General features: G+C 35.3%; 1 protein-coding gene across 4 annotated transcripts in view; it reads right to left on the minus strand.

Moving 5' to 3' along the window:
* Positions 1-27,530, minus strand: part of ECPAS (Ecm29 proteasome adaptor and scaffold) — a 149,723-nt gene that overhangs the window by 5,200 nt on the left and 116,993 nt on the right. For all 4 annotated transcript variants that reach the window (XM_043976179.1, XM_043976176.1, XM_043976177.1 and 1 more), the window contains 17 exons: positions 23,474-23,553; positions 22,930-23,035; positions 20,265-20,312; positions 18,422-18,543; positions 14,025-14,175; positions 10,706-10,771; positions 9,281-9,370; positions 8,646-8,712; positions 7,587-7,678; positions 7,437-7,503; positions 7,162-7,353; positions 6,260-6,468; positions 5,422-5,465; positions 5,138-5,330; positions 3,450-3,591; positions 1,720-1,825; positions 1,430-1,518 (listed from right to left, as the gene is read on the minus strand). In XM_043976179.1, coding sequence (XP_043832114.1) covers positions 1,430-1,518; positions 1,720-1,825; positions 3,450-3,591; positions 5,138-5,330; positions 5,422-5,465; positions 6,260-6,468; positions 7,162-7,353; positions 7,437-7,503; positions 7,587-7,678; positions 8,646-8,712; positions 9,281-9,370; positions 10,706-10,771; positions 14,025-14,175; positions 18,422-18,543; positions 20,265-20,312; positions 22,930-23,035; positions 23,474-23,553 — 1,864 coding nt within the window. The remainder of the gene's footprint in view (positions 1-1,429; positions 1,519-1,719; positions 1,826-3,449; positions 3,592-5,137; positions 5,331-5,421; positions 5,466-6,259; positions 6,469-7,161; positions 7,354-7,436; positions 7,504-7,586; positions 7,679-8,645; positions 8,713-9,280; positions 9,371-10,705; positions 10,772-14,024; positions 14,176-18,421; positions 18,544-20,264; positions 20,313-22,929; positions 23,036-23,473; positions 23,554-27,530) is intronic.

The following is a 27,530-nucleotide window of genomic DNA, read 5'->3' on the forward strand; positions in this document are numbered from 1 at the left end:
GGAGGGCAAATGGGGCAGGGGAGGAGACACACTATATATCACATGACTAACTCATGGCAAACCCATAGTTCATTAAAACCCCCAGACCATTTAAAAACAAACAATCTCCATCCCCTCACAAATTATTGTCTAGCCATGCTTCTCCCATCCTGCACCTAGGTTTAAAAAATCATCTTAATAAATGCAGTATTTGACACCTTTACTTCTATTAAATTTTACCTGGGTCTCCATTTCCTTAACCACAAAATGCAAGGTGGGTCAGGGGTAGTGTGACTGAATGACCACTAGGTCCCAACTAGCTCTAAATATTCTGATTTTAGTTTGTAAAAGCTAAAGGCATACAAATCATCTTTCGAATGGCAAATTCCCAGAATTTTTCTAGGAATTAAAAAATTCTACTTATCTTTTTTATTATTCAATCTCCAGTCATAAAGAGAGGCACATTCTCAAAAGGTGTGTCAGTGACTGGCTGCAAGTTCAATTCAAGAGTCAGATAATCAAATGTTTTTGGCTAAAACCTTTAGCTACAAGATGTATTCTTAATATTTTTAAATTTAAATTTGATTTTAAATTAAATCTGATCAACTTAATTGAACTTTCGTTTTCATATCAGTTTCATATCCAAATATCTCCCTCTTGAAATAGTTATGATGATTGACTAAAATGGCAAAATGTATGGTACATACTTTGCTGGGCTACTGTGAAGAAAATTCTTTGTCAAGTTTAAGGTACTATATAAAAGTTATGATGAACAGGATGCTAGCAGAAAAGCCTGGAAAGACCTATGTGAACTGAAGCAGAGTGAAATGTACTGTATACAAAATAATAGCAATAGTGTAAGATGATCTGCTGGGAAGCATGTGGTTATTTTCAGCAAGGCAATGATCCAATATAAACCTGAAGGACTTATAAAAATTGCAACCCATCTAGAGAGAAAGAATTGATGGTATCTGAAAACACACTGAAACACATTAAAAAAAGTTTTTTTTAATTTTTTTTTTTGACAATTCTTTAAACTGAAGTTTTGCTTTTTAACTGTTTTCTCTCACAACCTAGCTAATGTGGGGATGTTTTCCATGACTACTCATGTATAACTTATATTGAATTGCTTGAGTTCTTGGGGTTGGGAGGTGGGAAGGGAGGGAGGAAGAAAAGTTGGAACACAAAGTTTTAAAAAATTGATGTCAAAATTTGTTTTTTATATATTTTGGAAAATAAAATTCTAAACAGAAACAAAACAAAAAACCCCCCAAATATCTCCCTCTTATCCAGAACTATCCCTTATCTAATTAAAAAACAAAACAAAACAAAACAAAACAATAAAAGACAGCAAAACTAGCCAAGACATCAGCCAATCTGACAGCATATGCAATGTTCTACATGGTTGTCTTCTTAACCCTAACTGACCTGGGCATGGAAGCAAGCTTACCTAAAGAATGTGTGATTGATGAACAAGTTTCAAGCAGTATTTCAGTCAAAGCCTCAGAATCTGCATGCTCCTTTTCTAAAAGCATTAACCTAAAGAAATGAGAATCAAGATGTTTATATTCAGTAACAGAAATCACTCCAGTACCTCTTTTGGACTAAAATGTACTATTTGCATCCATCACTTTAAGTTATTTTTTAGCTGATATGATGACAAAAAGCCAGGATATTACTGCTTATACATAATCATACGAGAGGAAAGTGAAGAAAACTTCAAAGTATAAAGTGAATTACCCCTGAAAATAGGCATTCATTGACCTCAGAACGCCCAGTTGTACTTTCCATGTGCTGAGTTTCAGTCGTTCACACATTAGCTTGCACAACTCCTGACGATAGCAACCTAAGAAAAAGTGAAAATTAAGTCCTTAAACTTAACTAAGTATTTCCCAGAAAATTTCAGCAAAGTTATCGTGCCTATTTCTCATATACATTTCCTTTAACACTAATTTATTAACTGTTCTGTAGAGCCTGTGGATAAATATTAACCTTTAAACTAACTTGACCAACCCTTTCCCTGCTAATCCTTTTTTAGTTCAAACTGGATCTTATAGACTAGGGACTTAAGGGTTCTTAAGCATTCTATATTCAACTATCAAATAGTGAAGACAGCACCCATAAGTTCATATTCTTTTAAGATATAATTCCTTTTAGGGCAGCTAGGTGGCGAAGTGGATAAAGCACCAGCCTTGGATTCAGGAGGACCTGAGTTCAAATCCGACCTCAGACACTTGACACTTACTAGCTGTGTGACCCTGGGCAAGTCACTTAATCCTCACTGCCCCACAAAACAAAAACAAAAACAAAAAAAAGATATAATTCCTTTCCTGGGAAAACAAATTCTTTTTGTAATTCTTTTTACTACTTTATGACATAAACAGAAAAAAAAATTAGGAAATCATGTCTTAGAAAAAAATCTTAATTCTGGTTATAGGCAAACCAAATCAGGAGTCAGCAAAGCAAACAGAAAAACGTTAAAAATACTAAGAAAGGGGGCAGCTAGGTGGCACAGTGGATAAAGCACCAGCCCTGGATTCAGGAGGACCTGAGTTCAAATCCAGCCTCAGACACTTGACACTTACTAGCTGTGTGATCCTGGGCAAGTCACTTAACCCCAATTGCCTCACCAAAAACAAAACAAACAAACAAACAAAAAATACTAAGAAAAAGGCAATAGAGTGCAATGCAAGGCATAAATAGCTAAAGCATTGAAACCCAAATGTGAGCTTTTGCCAAACCTCAATCAGCCCTCCCTAAACCTAGAAATGTTTTTTCATCTTGTCCAGAATGTAAACTGGCAGCAAATCTGGCAGGATGGCATATTACTTCTTTAAAAAAACCCACTTCCTTTTCAGCTCCTCCCATGGATATAATATGTCATTATTGATGAGGTTTCCAAAAAGGCTCATCTTGGTTATAAATGACCAACTATAGAAATCGTGTGCCTAATAAGAATTAGGCAGTAAGGCTGATATGATTTCTTTTTTTTTCCCTTTCTTTTTTTTTTTTTTTGTGAGGCAATTGGGGTTAAGTGACTTGCTCAGGGTCACACAGCTAGTAAGTGTTAAGTGTCTGAGGCCGGATTTGAACTCAGGTACTCCTGACTCCAGGGCCGGTGCTCTATCCACTGCGCCACCTAGCTGCCCCAAGGCTGATATGATTTCAAACTGAAGGGATTTTTCTTCCAGATATGTTCCAGTGGATGAAGATTAAATATGGTTTATAGATTCATCTGTATTTATCATTACAATAAAAAAAAGAAAAAAAGGACATATGTCACGAACAGGTTGGTAAGAGTATTCACAGGTCAGCAGAAATGAATATTGTGTTATCTTTGACCATTTCTAAAATCAAGAAACCAATTATTACATGAAAAAGAAATTGTTCCCTTTCAGTCAAGAGCTGTTCCTAGAAGCACTTTCTTACTAAATTCCTTCATGAAATTTTAAAGTCATTGATGTGCTTACACTGAGTCTCCACATTTCTAGGCCAAGCTTTGCCTATGCTTTCAAAGGCACATAGCAGAGATTCCATCTGAAGCTCCTTTTCCTTCTCATTATCATCTTCTTCATTTTTTGATGTCCGGGCACCAACACTTTCAAGAGAATTCTAGGACACATTAAAGAAAAAAAGAAAGATGAACAAGTTTCATTTTTTTGTGGGAAGTCAATGTTGGAAGAATTATGGAAATACAGGCGCACTAGTGCATTGTTGGTAGAACTGAAAATCATTACTACCGTTCTGGAAAACAATCTGGAACTATTCAAATAAAGTGACTAAAATGTCCATATCCTTGACCCAGAGATTCCATTAGCAGGTATATATCTCAAAGAGGTCACTGATTGGAGGAAAGACCTCACAGAGACCAAAATATTTACAGTAGTAGTTTTGTGGTAGCAAAGAACTGGAAACAAAGTAGATGCCCAACAATTGGGGAATGGCTGAACACACTGTGATACAAAAATAATGGAATATTACTGTTGCAAGAAATGACAAATACAATGACTATAGAGAAGTATGAAAAGATCTATGTGAATTGATACAGAATGAATTAAGTGGAGCAAAAAACAAAAGAAAAACAAACAACCCCCCCCCACCAAACCCAACCCAATATATACAATGACTATAATAAACATGACTGCAAAGAACAAATACCACAAAACAACAGAAAGTGAATGTTGTAGAATTATAAAGAACAATCAAGGTCCCAAAAGAACAGAGAGAAGTTGCTTCCTTCAATTCCTTTGCAGAGGTAGGAAATCTAGGGTTATAGAATATTGCATAGATTTCAGATGTTTTTTATATATTGATTGGTTTTATTGATGCTTTATCTATTTTTCCTTTTAAAAATATTATTAAAGAAGATGGCTTTCTGGGAGGGGGAAAGAAAACAGGGAGAAATTTAGGCAATGTAACAACAAAAGCTATTGATTAAAATTTATATATTAAAAAAGAAAAAAGATTCCTCTCTTGCTGTATAGGTCTAGTGATAACAGCACTAGAGTAGGAGCCAGTGATCTTGATTTATGTGCTAAATTGAACACTATGTCACTGTTAAGTAAACCATTTAATGCTTCTGTGCTTAATACTGTTAGGTCTTGTGCTTAATGGCTCTGACACTGGGAACTTCTAATTGTTTCAGTGCCAGCTGAAGAAATGAAGTCTAAGTTAGGTTCAGGACAGTGAATAAAAACACTCAACTGTCAAACTTCCCATGCATTTTATAAAAAAACAACAACACACATCTTATCACTGAGTCAAGGTTCTCTGACTAATAGTTGGCATCTGGTCATGTACACTGCTCAATGAATGAGGGTCTTGGTTTCATCAAACCCAGCACGCACAATGTAATGGAATATTACTGTGCTGTAAGGAGTGATGACAATAATGACCACAAAGAAGTATGGAAAGATCTACATGAACTGACATGCAAAGCAAGTGCTGCAGTCAGCAGTGAAACATCTAGATGCCAGATTCCAGGTCTGCTGTGCTCCTGAAGCTGGCTTCTCTCAGATGTGCTTTCATGATTAAGGCTGCTTCCAAAGAAGCAAGATCAGAAAAGGACAGAGAAAACATTTTCCCCTTTCCTTTCTTCGGTAACTAAAATACAAAACATTTTACTGTGAAAACAAGGCTTTAGGCTAGCAATTGTTACCTTTTTAATCATTGGAACAACGATGTCAGATAACTCCTGGAATCGATCTTCTTTAGTGGCACTGAGTATATCAGCTATACATCGAATAGCTACTATTTTGTATTTGATGTTGTCTTTGCGACACTCCTTCAGAACAGCCTGAACAATCTCATTGATACTAGGCTGATTGGGCACTGACTTTTCCAGCTCTGCACTATAGGATACATTAAAAAAAAATTGATTATTAGAAGTTATGACTTTTGTTAGAAATCAACAAATGATACAGTAATTGAAAGAATGCTTACCTACAGGCTACTACAACACAAGCAATGGCTTTTAACAGCTCTTCCTAAAGGATTTAAAAAAGAGAGAAAACATTTTTTTATGAAAAAATGATTAGGTTCACAAACTTCATTTAACTCCTCTGAATAATTATTCCATCAGTTAATTTGGGACCACTTAGTTTTCATTTATAACAAAGTATTCTACATTCTGTCACACAGCAGAGTTTTTTAAAGTTTCACTATTTCCAATGATCGTTCATATCAACTATGATACTACACACACACACACACACAAAACAAAACACCAAAGCAACATTTTAACTTAACTCTAGGCCTGCAAGCACTTCACTATGCACTGTCAATGGTCTGCTATTTAGCCTAATATGGGCAGTCCATCATCCTCTCCAGGGAAAATTCTATGGAATTCTGTTCTGCTTTCTAAGTCAGACTGAGATATTGTGAACACTATGTTGTGACGATACTGCTCCAAGTTTTAACTTTCAGTATATGTGAAATAGGTTTTATTTAATCAAGTTGTGGGTGAAATAGTAAAAGACTGACTAGCTCAGCTTATTCTCAGACATATGCAAAATATGGTCTAGAAAAGCAATACTATTTTCAGTTGAGTAGTATTCAGACTTCAAAAGATACATGTGAAGGTAAGTTCTTCACAAGTAAGGACTTCCTAGCATAGTGCCCACTGCATAGCAGGAGCATAATAAATGCTTGGTTTGATAAAGGATGGAATATATAGAATTTAATTTATTCTTACTGGAAATACTTGAAGCCCTGCTACTAGGTGCCCATTGTCAAAGATTAGACACCTTTAAAATCAACTTGACACGAACGATTCTTTTACCTTTCCTGCCCATGTTCTTCCAGCCAAGCCCTGCAATAAGGCAGTCATTATCATTCCAAGATACGGAGGTACCAGGGAACTTGTTTGCTTTGCAATAGATGCCATGGCCGCTGCACCTTGGGCTTTCATTTTCCAAGATGGGGACTGCAAAGCCTTCTGGGTTATAGCAATCAACTCCTGCATGTATAACCGAATACCACCAAAGGAACCTGTATCAATGAAAGGCAAAATTAATAAAAGTATGAAGGAATAAATTATGCATTCAGCCAAGTGATTTTCTTTTTTTCTTTTTTAGTGAGGCAATTGGGGTTAAGTGACTTGCCCAGGGTCACAGAGCTAGTAAGTGTTAAGTGTCTGAGGCAGGATTTGAACTCAGGTACTCCTGAATCCAGGGCTGGTGCTCTATCCACTGCGCCACCTAGCTGCCCCCCAAGTGATTTTCTTAAAAGCAATGTGACCCTTTGAACCATGATGCAATCTTACATGGTAAAAAGTTTTTATAAAAGAGATAAAAGGTCAACACTTAAAATGAACCTATAGATAACTGCTAAAACTGTTTCATATATTCATTCTTTTTTTCCCCCAAGGCAATGAGGGTTAAGTGACTTGTCCAAGGTCACACAGCTAGTAAGCGTCAAGTGTCTGAGGCCAGATTTGAACTCAGGTCCTCCTGAATCCAGGGCCAGTGCTTTATCCACTGCGCCACCTAGCTGCCCCCTCATATATTCATTCTTAATAGAAGATATGTAGAGACCCAAATGATATATTAGCTAACTACTGATCTAAAGCATACAAGGACTGAGCTAAATGGGCTTGGTCATGGGACCCGTGGGAAGGTAATATTGTGATTAACAAGATCTAGTTTCAGTTCCGAAGGGAGGGAGGCATGGGGGCTCACAGACCTGGTACGTTTTCCTGCCACACTTCAGTCCACAGAGTAGCCTCATCCTTCTCTCCCTTGTCCTCACTGGCTGTCTCATGCATGCCCAGGAATGCCAGCGGCAGCACTTCCTTGGCATGGCTTTTGAGCACGTCAGGGCTGTAGCGCCCAATGGCATGAACAGTCAAAGCACACGAGCTCTTGTAGATCGCTTCTAAAGACAAGGGGACACAGACAGGATTTGGCAAAACAAACAAAAAACCTGAATTGAGCTGCTGATGTCAAAGTTGAGAGTACCTTCCTTCTCCATGTACCAGCTGTTAAGTTTCTGTAGCAGCTTCTCAGTGCTACTATCTCGTGAGGTCTGAAAAAGAAAGAATTCAAATCATTTAAAAAGAACAATTAATTCTCCTTTTTACTTAATTTAATGAAAGAACAATCACTTACTCGAACTAAATGTCCCATGGCAAATGCAAAGGACTTCTGTACCACGTTGTTCCGGTCTGTCAAGCCACTGAGCAATGCACTCATGAGTTTCCCTATTGGCAAAAGGCAGAAGAAAATTTAAGGCTTTTTGCCAACTGCTTTGACATTTAGCACAGAATAAAGTGTATATACTATAATTGACATTTTTCCTTATAAAATCCTTAATAAATAATAACTCATAATAAATACATGAAGACTCATGTATTTACTACAAAGGAGTTAAGATTGTTCCTTTAGAAAGGACCCTGGCTATTCCTTAGCTGTCTTCCACTTAATATTATTCAGCAATTGGTAAAAGTATCTGAGAAAGAATAGATATTTATTCAATTAAACTGAATTATAATACAAAGTGTCTGCAATGCTAATGAGGAAAGATGCTTTAGCAAACAAGTCAAAACTAGACAGATAATAAAATGAAACTTCAGTACATGAAGCCCTTTCGCCCCTCCAGGAATATTCTGGGGAAGGAAGATTCTTATTTATAATCAATTAAAGGACAGAAAAGTCAGGTCAGGTGCACAAACTACTATAACAAAATACTATACATCATACAAATTATATAACCACATGATTTATATTAATTTGGAAGACTCCAGGGTTTTCACTTATTACACATTTTTATTTAAATATTCCATCACTCTCTACATGATTGCTAAGTATATTTAGTGTTTTTTCCTGTTACTGTCCTGGTTCAATGGTTCTATAAATCAACAGACAGTGATTAATTGTCCAAAGGGGATACATTCATTCCAACATGTTTTGATCCTCTTAGGAAATAACTAGGTTTCACCCACAAAATGGTACCTAGAAAACTAGAGAAGGCACCGAGCCTAAGGTTACTTAGGTAGTGATTAATCAAAATGAGAAAGGGAAAGAAAGCAGAAACCTGGGCAGCTGTCACTGACAGATCCAGTTTAACATAAAAAAACAAAAACAAAAACAAAAACAGTTATACAAGACATTACCATATGCACACAAGATTAAGGAAGGAAGGGGAAAAAAAACCTCTTAAAAACTTACCAGAATAAGGTGTTAAGTCCTGAGGACACTGAGTGGTTAATGACACAATGACATTGGCACATCCTCCCTACAAGGTTATAGAGGAAAACATGTCTAAACTTGATGACCATTTTTCTCCATTAAAAAACAAAAACAAAAACAAACCAAATCCCTTGTTTTGGCTATAATCATTTAAAGAGGAAGATGTACTGAGTTAACAGTAAAAGAAACTAGCTACTCTAAACCTTTAATCATCAACTTATACTGATTGGATCACTCAAAAGGTACATACATGGCAACTAAAAACGATTTCACTGATGTGTTCTGCATTAACAATTCCACTGAATATCCAAGTTGCACAATATAAGAATTTTTAAAAATGAGTTATTAGTGCAGCCCTGAAGAAAAAAAAATGAATGTCGAGTAACAATACTGAACAACATTTAAAAATACAAATTAGCATAGAGATACTATATATATATATATATATATATATACATTGCAAAGTAGATTGGCTACGTTTTTTGTGGATTAAATGAAGAAAAAAAAAAGCTGAGGCCATGTCTTATTCATCTCTGTATTTCCATCAATGACTAGCACTCAAAAAAATCTCATGAATGTATTATGGTTTCTCCCCTTAGATAAAATACACTTACCTTAGTACCAAGACCTACACCACTTTTGATCAATTCACACAATCTAGGAACAAGCTCGCCCAAGACAGACACATCTAGGTATTGCAGGCACTAAGAAATGAGAAAAAAAATGCAAAGATAACCTTTAGAAGAAAGTCAAGTCAGGTACAGAGACTGACTGTGCAAATTACATAACCATGGGGTTTATATTAATTTGGAAGAGTCCAGGTTTTCATATATTACACATTCATTCTGATTTCAAAACACCAACTATAGAAAGATAAGTGAAATGTCCTCTCCCTGCTAGCGGCTTGGTCAGTATTTCTATATACTAGTGGAAGACAGCAGCTTAGCGGAGATGTTCCAAAAACTAATAAACAATGTAGCTCTACCGTAACTTTCTACTCCTCTTCCAAATCAATCCTTGTTCAATACATACCTCAAGATATGGCTTAAAACTCACCTTCTTCAGAAAGCCTTTCCTGACTATCCCACTTGAGTAACATAGGCATTCTTCTACCCCAAGTGTCCTAATATGCATACACATTATAATTTTTTTTAAATGAAACACACTTGCATGTACTTTTATTTAAAAAATAGGCTCTTTGTATCCTAACTAGGTTATAAGCTCCTTAAAGGCCATAATTTTGTCTTCTCTCTCTTTAATTTTCCTCCTACTAAGTTCAGGGCTCTCCACACACACAGGAGCCACTTCTACTCAACAAATGCCTGTTAAATCACTTCATTCGCCCACTCCGATGTGACCCCATGAAAAGTATGTAATTGTTTTTAAAGGCAAGCTGAATTAAAGGTACCATTTCCAATAGCTCATGAGTGTTTTCAGATAACCACAAATAAGGATGAACAGTCTAGATTTTTAAATACTTTTTCCCACCAAGGCTGGAAGGGGACTTGCACGGTCAGTTCCTCACAGCTCTTAAGCACAACCTCCTTCCTGTGAATGAATCAACAACATCAGTTTTATCCCTCTCTTTTCCTAACTGCACTAATGATCACCTTGACACCTACCCACCAGTCCCTATTCGTGCCTCTTTTCCCTTCTCAATTAGCCCCAATTAGATTAGGTAGCTCATTAATGAGGAAGTATAATCTGATCCCTTTCTGAAGTTGGCAAAAGTAAAAGAATATTGCTACTATTCACATCTTTGGAATAAAATAAAATTCTGAGATATTTTTAGTGTCTGGAAGGGGTTATGTGAGGTTAAGGAGGGCCTGCATAATGAACAAGTCTGAGAATCACTGCTCAAGATTCATTCCTTAATTTCTTGTGTTTCTTCTTTAGGGACAAAATTTCTTCTTTGTGGGAGAGTTATTATGAAGACACTGTTTTAGTTAATGAATGAAACCTGAAAAATATATTGTTTCTTTTTACCTAAAGGAGCAATATGGAACCTTAAATAGTTCCCTTTCCATTTAGATACTTACCATGTTGATTGTTTCCATCATGGGAGAGGATTTAGCAGCACTGAGTCTAGCACTATCCATTGCAGCCTTTAAGAAAAATAAATTGGAAATTACTCTGGAGTGCTTAGAAAAACTTCCCTGTAGAGTTCATTTAAGCACAAATTAAGAAGTTCATACATAGAAACTAAATGGTAAAAATTTACAAACTTTTAAAAAGGAAAAATTGCTTCATTTTCAACCCTGGCTAATGAATGCTTTTAAATGATATGTATTAGAGAAAAGAAACATAGCTCTATTGTATCTTATTTTGCTCCCATTAAAAGAAAAATTCACGATTCATTCTGAAAGTTGTGTAAAGAGACTTTGGTCTCCTAGCTCTGAAAGCCTCGACAGACTATACCCTCTCTATGCTTCAATTTCTTCAACTGTAAAATGAAGAAAATACTTGCTTTCCTGATTTACCTAGAATTAGATATGCCATGTTATACTATAAGAAGGTCCTTTCCTGTCCAATAGCCTGCCAGATGAATGAAGCTCTAACTTCTCTCTTATACTGACCAGAAGTCTCTCTGGTAACTGCCCCTCATTGGTCCTAGTTTTTCCTTTTGATGCAATAAAGGCCAAATCTAATCTTTTTGCCACATGACATCCTTTCAGGTATTTGAAAACAGCTACCATGTTGTCTTCTCTTTTCTAGATTAAACAACTTCATTGCCAAGAACCATGAGTATTCCTCAATATGATATGGTTTCAAATCCCCTTAAACCTAACATGCTCGGTATAGTAGGTGCAGTGTCCTAAGAAATAACATTTTTTTTTCACTAGAAGATTAAGATAACAGCATGGCAAAAGCTTCCACATTTTTCTAACAGACACCAAAAAAACCAAAACCAAAACCAAAAAAACAAAAAACCCCCCCAAAAACCCAAAAGGTTTGGAAAGAAAAAGCTAAGCAACATTTACTTTCCACAAAAAGTCAACAATATTATGAGATAGTAGGTGAAATTCTGAAAGCTTTACTTTCTAATATCTTCCACATACATCCAGATACATCATACCCAGTTTCATATTTAAACAGATACCTCCACATTTAAACACATAAACAATTTCTCATTCTCATATCCAACTGTTCAACAATCAAAAGACAAACTGTCCTAAGGAGGTCACCATCCAGAGACTCTTAAATCTTTATGTATAGTGGCAATAACTTTAATGGACACTGGTAGACAACCTGTTGTCAGTATGAAAAAGACAAAATTATAGTGAATTTTAGAGTCTTAATAGTTTTTTTTCCACTCAAAATGCTTTATGGGGCGGCTATAAGAATAAAATGATGAATGCAATATACTTTGTAACACAATACTTCATATTTAACACTTTTTATTTTTCAGATTTCTAAAACAGAAATTTTTTTTTAATTAGAAGGGACCTCAGAGATTTCTGTAAACTGAAGAAGAGAGAGATGTCAGTAACTTGCCCAATGTAGCACAGTTAGTATGTGGCAGAGCCAGTCTACTAAATTGAGGTGCTCTTTCTACCTTGCTTCTTTCCCTTCCCGCCCCCCCCCAGTATATATTGAGACTTACAAGTGGTCCACATAGCTATCAAAGTTTTTCCATTTCTTTTCCAAGTGATACATTCCCAGCAGAGCCTTAAAAACTTCTGTGTCTGGGAATATGGGGCGGTGTCAGCTCCACTGTGGCCTACTGCCACACACTTAACAGTCTTGACACAAAGATGCCATTGCCCCATCCTAGTTACAAGGCTAATTCCTGGAGCTTCTTAAATAGAAAGCTCCTCATTAACCTATACTGACTACTTGCAACCTTGGGGAGGGTGGAGGGTAGGGAGGGAGAGAGGGAATGAGAGAGGGATAGAATTTGGAACTCAAAATTTTAAACAAATAAATAAAAAGAAAGCTCCTCATTATAACCTCAAATTTAATCATTTTCAGTATTATTCCCACCAAAAAATAAGCTGGATATAGAGTCCCCATACGAAATCCAAAAGTGAACCATTAAAACTTTGTGATTATTTAGGTCTTACTATCTTTTCTCTTTTCCAGCCATACCCCCAAAGCGAGTATTACTTCTACTAATTTTTTTTTTTTTTGGTGAGGCAATTGGGGTTAAGTGACTTCCCCAGGGTCACACAGCTAGTAAGTGTCAAGCGTCTGAGGCTACATTGTACTCCTTATTCCAGGGCTGGTGCTCTATCCACTGCACCACCTAGCTGCCCCCTCTACTAATTTTTATACTTCACTTAGTATCTTATTTCCTTACATAGTTAGGATTTTTTAAAAAATGGTACAAAGTTGGCAACTTGCCCAAAACACTTGTTTAGGCTATGAAAGTTAAGTTCTGCTAACTCCTTACCAGGATTCTTCCCTTGTAATCCTTACTTATTTTACCACTGAGATAAAGTAATGGGATTAATATTCACTTTCTTTCCTGAATTCATACTTAAGCTACCATGAATACTGAAATATGTAGGTATGTATGCCTATGTATAGATTAGATAGATAGATAGACAGATAGCTAGCTATAAAGACTTATATAGTTAAAAAATAGAAACTATTTAAGGAATTTAATTCTTCCTCAGTTCTAAAATCCAAACTGATGTATATAATGGTCTGCCCAAATATCCAGGGTCAGGTATAGCTAGTGTATCATAGTATTTTATTTCTTTAAGGATTGATATTTCGATCACTGGAGAAAAGTACTTGCTATACTTCTTATAATTTCAATAGCCTTATCTCATACATAGGCTATTGTGAGACGAGTGCTTTGTTAACAGTAAAGCACAGTATAAATGTAAACTACGACTTTAATTTTTTTATATTGTTCTAGCTGCATCTAGGCAGGGCAGCAGACAGAGTGCTGGGCTGGAATCAGAAAGACTAATCTTCCTGAGTTTGAATCTAGCCTCTGACTAGCTGTGTGGCCCTGGGCAAGTCACTTAACCTTATTTGTCTTAGTTTCCTTATCTGTAAAATGAGCTGAAGGAGGAAATATCAAATAACTCCATTATATTTGCCAAGAAAAACCCCAAATGAGGTCAGAGAAAGTTAGACACAACTGAAAAACAAACAACAATTTCTCTAAGCAGATTTTTGTCAAAATTGGCATGGGTCACATTTTCCTGAGAGGCAGGAAGAATCAGCCATAATTTTTATCCACGCAATAATTTCTTTCTCTAGTCTCTAATTTTCCGACATGCTGAAAAATCACTTAGTAACTTCAATGACCAATTTTTAATTTTCCCCCCAGCATCAAAACAAGTTGAATATAAAAGCCTTTATATGTTACTTTGAAAAATAAAACCACACTTTCAAACTTACCTTTTCCTGGTCTGTGGCTCGGAGGCTCAGATAATTAAGAACCTGTGGCTCCAGTACACTCAGGGATTCCAACAAAGCTGGGATGAGTTTGGGAGCATGTGGTTTCAACATGGCGCCAGCACTTTTGCTGATCTTCACAAGGGTGTTAATGCTAGAACACAGAGGGAATGCTATTTACATAACGCTAAATCAAGAAAGGTCTTATATTGTTACTGAATTGTCAAACAAAAGTAAAGAATTCCATAAAAAAGTGAGGATATTTCTCAGTTTATTTTACTCTCATTTTCATTACACAATTTTGTGCAAAACTATTAGCTCCAAATTATTTATTTCGTTTTGTTTTTGTGGGGCAATGAAGGTTAAGTGACTTGCCCAGGGTCACACAGCTAGTAAGTGTCAAGTGTCTGAGGCTGGATTTGAATTCAGGTCCTTCTGAATCCAGGGCTGGTGCTTTATCCACTGTACCACCTAGCTGCCCCCAAATTATTTATTTTCAGAAAACCAAATATATACATATATATGCACCTATACTGACTTTAGCATTAAGTAGTAATTTTCTATAGAATTTTGTATTCTTTTCAGATCTTTTTTCTTCTGTGTACATTATATGTGCTGCTATTATTTAGAAATCATTTTAATTATAAAAGTAATAGCCATGGGGCAGCTAGGTGGTACAGTGGATAAAGCACTAGCCCTGGATTCAGAAGGACCTGAATTCAAATCCAGCCTCAGACACTTGACACTTACTAGCTGTGTGACCCTGGGCAAGTCACTTAACCCCAATTGCCTCACCAAAAACAAAAAACAAACAAAAAAATAAAACCCCAAAACAAAAAATAGCCATAATCAAAAGATAAGACTCAAAAAATCATATGCAGCTTGTTAAAGAAACAAGCTAACACTTTGTTTTTACAACAATTCATACTGACTAAACTAAAATAATGTCTTGATTCTTTGTGTTGTCTGCTGACCATTACTGTTCTTTTGCATTTTAAAAAGATTTTGATAGTTTTCAATATAGTCATATTCTCTTTGTATATCATTCTGATTCTGTACTACTTAATTTTTTTTTCAAATTTCATTGTATTTTTCAGATTTGTAACTTTTGGGAAATAATATTCCATTATGTTGATATTCCACTATCTATTCTCTAAATAAAAGTAGTGGTGGTAGTGGTAATAGTAGTAAGAATAACAACAATAGATACAACAGACATTTACATAATACTTTAAAGGTTTAAAAGGGGCTTTTTCACAAATTATCTTGATTATGGCTCAAAGTAAATATATGAAGTAGACAGGTGTCCTCATTTTACAGATGAGAAAACTGCAGATCAGAAATGACTGCCCATTAGTCCACAGCTAGTAAGTGACAGAGGCTAAACTTAAATCTAAATCTTTAAGAGATTTTCTTCTTAATATCAAACATCTTGCATTCCTGGTATAGCTCATACTTGATTATAATTACTAATTTTTAAGTACTATTATATAGTTTGTCAATATTCTATTTAATGTTTTACACATTTATTAAAGATATCTGATTAAATTTTTCCTTTTGTTTTGCTTTATCTGTTAGATTTTGGAATTAAAAACATTTTGTCTCATAGAATATATTAGGGAGACCACTTTTTCTATATCTGCTAACAGCTTATATAATATAGGATTTACTTATTCTTTGAATGTTTGAAAATTTATTTTTGATAATAGTATTTTAATGATAGTCATAAATAACTTGCATTTAAATTTACCCTTCTGAGATTGGCTTACATAAATTATCTATTTCCTAATTTCTCGACCTTGGTATTTTATACTTTTATAAGCATTCATATATTAATTTTCTTTTGTTGGCATAGTTGTGTGGACCTGAGTGTGTCATTTAACATTTAGCATTCAGTGTTTCAAAAATCAACTCTTCAGTATATTTCTCATTTATATTGTTGTATTATCTAGTTTAGTGATTTATATTAGTTTCCTTTATGCTTGTTTTTGGTGTATTATTATGTTAACTTTCTAACTTACTTAACAGCAAAAACTTGTTAGCTTTTCCTTTTATTTTCCTGCTAATGTAAACATGCATGGATATGAATTTGCCTCTGAGTAAAGTATTATTTGTCTGCATTGCATACATTCTGATATGCTGGATTGGTGGTCACTGCTCTCTTTGAAGCAGTATGATTTTTTTCTTTTAAATACTGAGTGATATAGTAGAAAGAGCACCAGATCTAGAATTAGGAAAATGGTGTTACATTCTCAGTTAAATTCATTTTGTACATATAGGAATCTGGGATAGTTACATTACTATAACTCTGTGACTATGTTTCTGCATTTGTAAAATGAGGAGGTTGGACCCGATGATTTTTAAGGTACTTTTTAACACTAAATCTCAAATTCTAATGATTCTATGGAATCAATTTTTTGTGACTGTTCAATGTGTATTTGGGGGGAAAAGTGTATTCTGTGCTTTTTCTATGTCCATCCAATCTAGTTTATTTAGCACTTTATTTAAATGGTTAGCTTCTTATCTTTTGGGAACCCTTATAATCCTCAAGTTCCTCCTTCATCATCTATTTTTTACATCTGTTACTTTCACTGGCATCATTTTTCCAATCCTTCTCTATTATCTGGATTTCTTTTTCCATTTGAATTAGGTTTTGCCATTCTGTCCTCCAAAATAATAATTCTTTTTTACTGCAATTGTTTTCTTAAATCGGTTTCTAAATTGCTAAATTACATCACATCCTTTTTCTGAGATTCAGTTGCATTCCTAGTCTCTTAATTTCCTTGTCATTTTTTATTGCATTTCTTCTATTAACTTTCTCAATCCATCATGCATTTTATTATGTTCTAAAGTTGTGTCTGTTTTTCTTCTGACAGTTTTGTTTCTTCCTTTTGGATTCAATATTTTTTCCATCCTATTAGATCTCTTTAGTTTGTTCAACACTTTTGGCAAGTTTAATGTTCTTCTGAGGGTTTCCCTCAGTTTTGTTTCTTTCTGGGATTTCAACTGCTATTTTTGAGAAGAAAACATTGTTAACAGGAGTTCTCTTAGGATTTCTCACAATGTCATCTCAGACAAACCTGATCTTTTCCTGTTAAATACACAAATGCAGAACACTGTCTTGGTTCTATAATACTTGTTCTGCTACCCAAAAGCTGTCAGAGATGCTGAAATTAATTTGATGATTTTTACCATTCAGAGAATAAAATGAATTTAAAATAGAACAGACCAAGTCCTTCCCCCTTATAAAACTGTTACCCTAAACAGTATTTTTCGCATTCTTGGCAAGATGAAGAAAGTGGCCAAGTATTATTTATTTACTTTGTGTCATAGTATTCCATTCAAAAGTGTTGCATTTTATCAAATCAAGAATATTTCTACATGATGCCCACACAACTTAGTTTTATGAAAAAGTGCTCTTAAAAACTCTGAGAAAGCATTATGAAATACTCGAATCCTTCATTTATCCTTCAGCTTCAATTATCTTTACAATTATATGTGTGTGATTGTGTTTTCTTGGAAATTCATACTGGAGCATACAGGTTAAATTCAAGACAAGTTAATTTGCCAATACGTTTACCAATCGTAATACATAATTCCAAGGGAGCTGTTTTGTAAAAAGAGACCCTACGCAGTAGCTAAATTTTCCAATGAGAGTGTGGTGGAGTGAAAAGCTGCCCTCAGGGCCAAAGCACCTGGACTCAAGTCCCACCTCTGACTCGATGTGGATCACACGATTCTGGGCAAGTCACCAAGTTGCAAAAAAGGTGTTGCCAGGCCAACATAAAGGGAGTTTCCTCATATGGAAGTTGTGTATATCAATAAAATCATAGATTCAGTCCTTCCCCTATTCATAAAGAAATGTATGCACTGATGTGGAAGGATACAGGGTTTTGTATGAGGGTCCGTGCTGCCCTACAGCTTTTCTCAAATTCTCGTTTTACTTTTAAAAAGTGTCCCAGGGGGCAGCTAGGTGTCACAATGGATAAAGCACCGGCCTTGGATTCAGGAGTACCTGAGTTCAAATGCAGCCTCAGATACTTGACACTTACTAGCTGTGTGACCCTGGGCAAGTCACTTAACCCCCATTGCCCCCCCCCAAAAGGTGTCCCAACCTCATTGTCCAATATTTTAATGGTATCTAACAAAATGTAAGCTCCTAGAGAGCAGCGACTATTTTATTCTTCATATTTGTATCCTCAGCACCTAGCACAGAGCATGGTCCATAGTAGGTACTAAATAAATGCTATTTACTTGATTAATTTATCTAAGAGTCAAAGTATACAAGTCATTCACAAATTTCATATGAGACAATTCTAGCAGTATCTTCTGTCATCTCAATGTACTATATACCCCAGGCATGTAAATTAAATATATCTGTGTCATAAAAGAGAACAAACCTGAGGGCTCGAACTTCAGTCACAGTGCTCATCATTCCTTTGTCAAGAAGACAGGGCAAAAGGACAGCGATGGTCCTCTGGCCAGCTGTTCCTTTGGAGGGGTCGCACATTTTCACACAAACCTCACATATAAATAGAACAGAAATCAGTGAAAGGAACTTCAGATCCTCACCTATCAGCACTTATTTGACAAACTACTATAACTAATAACTGGGAACCAAATGAGTTGATCCACTTTCAAAAAGTAAATAAAACTGCCATTTAAAAGGAAAAAAAAAAACACCTCACTTGAATTAGTCACCTCAGCCTTGAGGTTAATGGCTTACATGATTATAACCCATAACAGTGAACAGTAAACCCAAAACAAGAAATGCTGATTTTATTATTTCTTTTGTTATCTAAACTACACAGAGAAGAAATTATGGGCTGATATATCAGCTATAAAATTATCTCAAAGATTATGTTAAGTCAAGATGCAGGCTAACATTATCCAGAAATATCTATTCATTTGCCATATTTCTAATATGTATAGAATAAAAGCTAAAATGCATCCCATAAATTCTAAGCCTGACACAACTGTTCCCTGAGAGAATTACAATCAAGGCTTTATTAAGAGTCTGTTAGGGGGCAGCTGGGTGGTGCAGTGTATGGAGCACCAGCCCTGGAGTCAGGAGTACCTGAGTTCAAATCCGGCCTCAGACACTTAACATTTACTAGCTGTGTGACCCTGGGCAAGTCACTTAACCCCAACTGCCTCACTTTAAAAATAAAGAGTCTGTTAGGTTAAAATTACGTAAGACAAAGCAAAAAAACTACATTGTATATATGAGTGCCAGGAAAGAATATGAACATTATTATTCTCAAGGCTACTTTTATAGTGACTAATTACAATGTCTTCTTTTTGGAAGAAAAACATTAAACATGCCAGCACTTCTGATAAACTCGTCAGCTTTTCTATTCCAAAGAGATTACTGTCAAGGAAGCAGCAACAAAAGCAAAGATTGCTGACTTGATTGATATGTATGGTATGAGGAATGAAAAACAGGTTGGTGGACTTAAAAACGTGTCATATTTCAAGAAAGCACAGAATATATTTAGGTTATAGGAGCCTTTAAAGCAAGCATTTCAAAAAATGCAGAATCAAATTAAAACAGAGTCAAACTAATTTAATGTTCCATAACCTAACAAGGGACATTTACTAAGAAAATTTAATCTTTTCATTAAATGAGGTTTAAGTGATTTGCCTGGGGTCACAAAACTAGTAAGTGTAAAGTATCTAAGGCCAGATTGGAACTCAGGTCCTCCTGAATCCAAAGCTAGTGCTTTATCCACTGAGCCACCTAGCTGCCCCAACAAATATTTTAAAAAGCATCTCCTGCAATAACTCTTTTCTCTTAAGAAAAGCAAGTTTAAATTAGAGAAATTGTGTTATTGTATTTGTTTCAAGTATGAGACAGCATGATGGATAGTTTTTGGTCTATATGTCATTTAGAAACAAAGAGGAGATAGATGTTTCTTGATTTAAGCAAGAAACATATTCTTTAAAGTTGAGCAAATATCCAATTTTAAACTTACATCGAAATGTAACAAGCTAGCTCATTATTTAGCATAAGGTGAAACAATTGATCTTTAAAATATGGATTATTAAATTTCAGGCCTTGTTAGATTAATATCTGTATTTGAATGCTGTAACACCTTCTCTCTCACAATTTAATCAATGATAAACATAAAATAAAAATATCAAATAAACAGCTTTACAACAAAATAGGCTTCTGGGATCAAAAACAAGCCATTTCTCTAGTACATGTGCATCCAAATGTACAAATTAGATAAGAGTTTTCACCTTGCTTAAAGTTTTCAAAGCTAGTTCTGCTGCTTTTCGTACGGATTCCTAAAAAAAAGAAAGGGTTAACATCAAGTATGAGTTAGATGAGGAATGTTTATTTGGACCTAATACCGTTATATGCATATATGTCTCCCCAAATTATGGTTTGTGCAAATTTATATTTTCACTAAGAAGAAGAAATAGTGCTTATACAGAAGCACTAGAGGAGGAAAGTTGCAGACTTTGATTCCCAGTCTATTTCAGAATATGTGGTACAAGCTCAGATTTTTGAATCATGTAATTCATCTACTTTTAATCCAAAAAATGAAATTAAATGTACTATAAAATTAAGTATGAACATATTTATGCAATCAGTTCATCAAATGACACTGAATTTCTCATAGTAGTTATTTCAGCCCTTTTCCACTTTCCTTTCAATCCCACAAACAGTAATACATCATATTCCACCTGCAATCTAAAGATTACTTTATCCTATTTCAATGAGAAAATTAAGGTCATGTGATGGCTTTATTTCCACTTTTCTACTCACCTCAAAAATTTATTATCCTACCCCCTTCATGTCTGTCCCTGAGAAAGAACTTTCCTTCCTCCTTGGCAAAGTTCAATCCTACATGTAGACTCAAGAATACTATCACAACCTCCCCTGCCTTCTCTGGGATCATTTATTATTAATCACCACCTTTTTCTTCTATCTATATTATCTTTTTTTTTTGGGGGGGGGGGGGCGGCAATGAGGGTTAAGTGACTTGCCCAGGGTCACACAGCTAGTAAGTGTCAAGTATCTGAGGCCAGATTTGAACTCAGGTTCTCCTGAATCCAGGGCCGGTGCTTTATCCACTGTGCCACCTAGCGGCCCTTATCTATATTATCTAAGCTACTGCCTGCATCTGATTTTATTACAGTCTCTTCTACCCTATTAAAAAAAATTTAAAAGCCCTTCCCTCTGACCAGATCCACCCTTTCAGATATAATTTCTCCTTCTTTTCACTGCCAAATTGATTCAAAGTGTAGTCTATAACTACAACCTCTACTTACTCGGCATTACTCAATACTATAATCGCTGACCTCTTATTTGCCATATATCCCTTCTCATTTTCACGCCTTACCGAAAAGAAATTATCTTCCTGCTATCAGAACACCTGGCGCACAGCAGGTAGTGAGTGTACCAGTGCCTGTGGGTGGGTTCTCTCCTCAGCTTCTCTGCTCTGTGAGCCATTCTCGTACAGAGCCTCAGGCTCTCCTAAAGTGCAAGTGCCTTCAATGGTGCTGCTTTCTTTAACCATCTCATCCACTGTTATGGCTTCAAGGACTAGGTGGAATATTTTTAAATCAGCTCAAGCTACTTATTTCCTAAGATCAGTCTTGCCAACCCCAAGGCTGATAAGTCCACTTCAATGTTATGCTCACACTTCAAACTCAACATTCTTCAAACCTAAGTCATGATACTGTTTTCTTTGCTTATTTTCTTGTCCTAGTTACCTAATCTTGAATTCTAAGTCATCCAGGACTCCTCCATTTTCCTAGCCCTTCTTATCTAATTGATTAGCAAGTCCTAAAGGTTCTACAGCTGCAATGTTACATTCTTCTTTCCTTGAAAATTACCACTCTTATCAACCTCAATTCAGGCCCCCATTACCTCTTTACCTATATTTTAATAGCTTCCTAACTTGTCTTCTTCATGTCACAAGTCTCAACACACTCCTGCTTTTGTTTCATTGTTTTGTTAAAAAATACTTCAATAACTCTCCATTATCTAACCAATAAAGTTCTAATTCCTGAGTCTGGCATTCAAGGCCTCTCAAATAGGGCTCAAACCCATTTTTTCAGCCTTATATCCTGCAACTCCCCCATTAAGCAAGTCTATACTCTATTCATTATTCCTTCAAAACACACCCAATCCATTCCTTTCCATCTCCATGTGATTGATTACATTGTTGATAATATTGTCTCTACAACATCAGATTCTTTCACCTTGTCAAAACCCTACCCATCCTTTAAAGGTAAGCCCAAAGGCCACTTCCTTCGATAATTTGATTTTGGACAACTAGATATACTTTCTATTCCTCTGAACCCCCAAAGCATTTTGTCTGTTCTTTTCTCATGGAAGTAATATTCTGCTTTGTTGAGTCGTTTTAGTCATATTCCTTCCATATTTCTATACAGCAGAGATACAATCAACTTTTAGTTCTGCATACTAGATACTCAATATATTTGTTATACTGACAAAGTTCTATATTACAGGCAAATCTGGAAGTATCAAGTTTCTAGAGCAGCTTATAATATCTGTGATTCATTTATGTCTTATCAAAGGCATGTGGATGGAACTGATCTAATTGTGGAACTGATAATAGTGTTACTTTGGAATTTATTTCAATGTGCTCTGCATATAAGGCAACTCTATATTGATTTAATGTGCATAGTGGCTACATTTTAAAGACTGGATGAACACGTCTGTAATGCTGATAGGTTTCAAAGAATAAAGAGCTGTTAGGATCTTGGGAGATTAAATAACTGACTACTCCATAAAAGGCACATCACAATATTAGAAGACACCCATTTCCACCATAGTACCTATTTCTTAAATGACAATAATTTTATATTTTTTAAGTTTAAAATTCTCTATGAAATCAATTTAACTGTATTTTAATATAAACCCAAGTACCTTAATATCATCTTGTACTCTAAAGAGTGTTTCCCATATTTCTGGAAGTTTATCAATGATATCATCTAATGGTCTTCCTCTTAGTAAGTCATTCAAAGCTAAACAGCTGCAAACAAAGATTCAAATATGTAATCCAAATAGATGAGCAACTTTATTAGCCTACACAGGAAAATAATCAATGACAAATCTCCCCATTCTGATGAGGGATACATTATCTTTATTTTCCCTATTTAGATCCTTTGTCTAGACTAACCTAAAATGACATGAATGATGACATTTAACATATTCATGCCTCCACAGAAAACCAAGCATATTAGCTCTCTTAGACATAATCCAGTTTCTAGGTGAAGAAAGAACTCGTGATTTTTTAATCAATTACCTTAATATAAATAGTGCATGACTTAAAAAAAAAAAAGTTCTCTCCTAATCCTCAACAAATAACATGGGATAATATATTAATTTTGTTCTAATTTTATTCCTTTAGTACAAAAGGCTCAAAATTTTCTGAATCGTCTATAACAAATCTTATTTTAAAATACAATACCTGGATTCTCGAATTCTCCACATATTGCTAGTCAGGCTGTTAATTAGATCTTGAAGAATTTCTTTCAAATATTTATCCACCTGACAGAAAAAAAAAGTTAAAATAAAAACAAGAGTGAGAAAGCAGCATATAGTATTAAAATTTCTATCTTCTTTCTCTGTTGCCAAGCACCATTACTGTTACTGACATGTTTCCTAGAATATGAAAAATAATATAAAAAATGCGAATGTGAGAAAGAAGATCTATCGCTTCCACTATGCCTATCAAATTCTCTCTTTCCACGAGAGTCAAAACCATCTCCTCTGCCCATTCCACGGCCACCGCGTCCTCTTCCCCCAGGACCCCCGTGACCTCGGATCGGCCGGTCAATAACAGGTTTGTTAACTGAAAATTTGAACTCAGGGAGATGACTCCAGTCCCAGCACTGTCCACTTCAGTACCTAGTTGTCCTGTCATTGGCTGTATATCTACCCCAATTGCCTCACTAAAAAAAAAAAAAAATTAAAAAAAAAAATTAAAGTGAGGCAGTTGGGGTTAAGTGACTTGTCCAGGGTCACACAGCTAGTAAATGTTAAGTGTCTGAGGCCGGATTTGAACTCAGGTACTCCTGACTCCAGGGCCAAGTGCTTTATCCACTGTGCCACCTAGCTGCCCCAACTTAGATTTTTTTTAAAGGACCAGCATAAAGATCAAGGCAAAGATGGGTAACAATACAAATTCAAATGAGTGATACAAGCTTATGAAAAGAATCATATGTACCAGAGATCAGAAGGAACTGAAGATGGTAACAACTGCTATGGGGAACAAAAAATTGTTTGTTTTTTTAGCTCGGTTGAAAGTATAAGACAGCTGCTCAGAGGAGATAGGATAACAAGAGGGGAAAAAACCCAAATTATTCAACTCCTACTTTACTTTTGTTTTCTCTACCAATGAAAATGATTTACTGAAAGGATAGAGTAAAAGTAGCTAAGAAAGAGAGCTGAAAGCCAAGTTAAATAAGGAGATGGTAAAAAGATCTATGTGTGTATGTATACATACATACACATAATGTATATTTATACATTAAACTTGAATTCATCCTTTAATGGATTTAAGTCAGTAGACTAAGACAAAACACATTGCAGGGCCATGAAAACTGGCAGTTGTGGTTATAGAACTAGTGTCAGTAATCACGGAAACACTGGAGAGAAATGGGATCACGGTCACAGGAGGGACAAAGGCAAATTCACTCATTTTCAAAGAAAAAAAGAGGGGAACTTAAAAGTCTCTAGGCCAGTAAAGGTAACTTCAGTTCCTGACAAAACTCTATCATATCAACGAAATCATTAATGAACATTGAGAAAAGGAAACTGTGATTACTAGAGTTAACACAGCCTCATCAAAAATAGGTCCTGACAGAGGCAGCTAGGTGGCGCAGTGGATAGAGCACCGGCCCTGGAGTCAGGAGGACCTGAGTTCAAATTTGACCTCAGACACTTAACACTTACTAGCTGTGTGACCCTAGGCAAGTTACTTAACCCTAATTGCTTCACTAAAAAAAAAAAAAAAAAAAAAAAAAAGGTCATGACAGACTAACCCAATTCCTTTTTTTGGGGGACGGGGTTTGTATATCAGGAATTCTTTACACACAGTATTATGCATTTCAGCAAAGTATTATACATTTTTCACAGTCTATTATGATATTTATCCTTAGGGACAATACTACCACTGTTACTTCTTTTTTCGTTTTTTGGGTTTTTTTGCAGGGCAATGGAGGTTAAGTGACTTGCCCAGGGTCACACAGCCAGTAAGTATCAAGTGTCTGAGGTCGGATTTGAACTCAGGAACTCCTGAATCTAGGGCTGGTGCTTTATCCATTGCGCCACCTAGCTGCCCAAACCACTGTTACTTCTACTAGCTAGTATGTATATGTATATAAAGTGCTTTTCAGAATGGTTGGACCTATTCACAATTCTGCTAACAATATGCTAATGTACCTGTCTTTTCACTTCTCCAGCAATGACTATTCCCATATTTTGTCTTCTTTGATAATTGCTGGGTGTGTGGTGAAATCTAACTATTACTTTTATTTCAATCTCTTTATATTTGTTTACTGGAACATTATTTCAAATAGTTATGAATACTCTGTGATACTTCTTTTGAGAACTGTTTGTTCATATTCTTTGACCATTTATCTACTGGGAAATGGTTTCTGGTCATAAAATATTTTTGAGTTATCAATCCAACTTGAATATCAGACACAGGTACCATTATAAATATTTGATAATAGAGATTTTACCCCATTTGAATACTCCCCTCCTTATCCTAGTTCCTTTACTTTTGTTCATTCAAAGGCTTTTTAAATTTCATGTAATCAGATTTACTCTTCTTTTCTAATTATCCCATGTTTAAGAATTTCCCCTCCCTTCATAGCTATGAAAGGTTATGATCTACTTCTCTTTTAAATTATTTTCAAATCATGCCATTTTAAATTTATTGTTGTGCCAGGCTAATTTCCAGTTTTACCTACAATTCTTGTCATATGAATTCTTCCTAAGGAACTGATATTTTCCAGTTCGTCAAACACTGATTTATCAACTTCAATTATTTGTAATTCTTCCTTGTCTGGTCTGTTCCAGTGATCTATTTTTCAACTAGCATCAAATAGTGACTACTACTTCATAATATAGCTTGAGGTCTACGAGTGCTTCTCTCTCCACTCCCCCTTGCATTACCACTTTTTAAATTATTTCATTTTTCTAGTTCTTTTGTTCCTCCAAATGAATTTGTCTACCTTTGTAAGGTACTTATTTCTTTAGTAATCTAGTTGGTTATGGGACTAACTATTACATTGGCATAGTCCAGACATGAATATTCAACCATTTTTCTCACTATTGAAGTTTTTTACTGTACTTTGATAGATTAATTTCCAGATACTTTATGTGTTTTGTAGTTATTCTATATGGGGTTTTCCTTTCTATTATTGCCTCTTGGATTGTGTTTTTATCACATTAAAATGTTGTTTTTTTTTTAAAAAGTTGTTTATTTCTATGGATTTATGTTAGAGCCTAAATTTTATTGAAGCTATTATAGTAACTGTATCAATCAGCTTTTCTGCTTATTGCCTAGTATTAGCTAAGTAAATAAAAACCTCTCTGGCTAATAAGGATAACTTTGTGTCATTTTTGACTACCATTATGCCTTTAATTTCTTTCTTATCTTATTAATATGATGTTACAGTTTGTTCTGATTTGTTTTAATTGTTGTTTCTATGATTTGAAACTGTTTAGGATTTCCTTGTTAAATTTTAATTAAGTCTGTGATTTTGCTTTTGCTCCCTGGACTGAGTACTACTTTTATTACTTTTATTATGATAAGGGTCTAGAAAGAATGTGTTTATTGTTTATGATTTTTTATATTTATTTGCAAAATTCCTATTCCCTAAACATGGCATATTTTCATAAAAGTACCATGTTGCACTAAAAAATGTGCACATTCCATAGCAATCATATTCAAAAGATTCCACAAATCTTTTAGCTCTAAATTTTCTGATAGTTTGTTGAGGTCTCTATTTTCCCTTTCATTTATCTTTCTGTTAGATTTACCCAGCACTAAAAGAAGAATGTTGAAGTCTCTTGCTATTAGCATGTTATTACATCTTTTTGTAATTTAATTTTCTAATTTAGATCTTATGCTATTTGGCATAATAGCCACCTAGCTGCCCCCGTCCTTGTATCTTTTTCTAAGATTTTAAAAAATATTCTTGATTAATTTTCTTTCATTCTTGTCAAAATGGGCATCATATTTTCTGATTAAGAGTCTACGTCCATGGGGCAGCTAGATGGTACAGTGGATAAAGCATTGGCCCAGGATTCAGGAGGACCTGAGTTCAAATCCAGTTTCAAACACTTGACACTAGCTGTGTGACCCTGGGCAAGTCACTTAACCCCAACTGCCTCACCAATAAATAAATAAATAAATAAAGTTGTGGCACGCAAGAGTCTACGTCCAGGGCAGCTAGGTGGCACAGTGGAGAAAGCACCATTGGATTCAGGAGGACTTGAGTTCAAATTCAGCC

Source organism: Dromiciops gliroides, chromosome 1, assembly GCF_019393635.1.
Source record: "Dromiciops gliroides isolate mDroGli1 chromosome 1, mDroGli1.pri, whole genome shotgun sequence".
Lineage (NCBI taxonomy): Eukaryota > Metazoa > Chordata > Mammalia > Microbiotheria > Microbiotheriidae > Dromiciops > Dromiciops gliroides.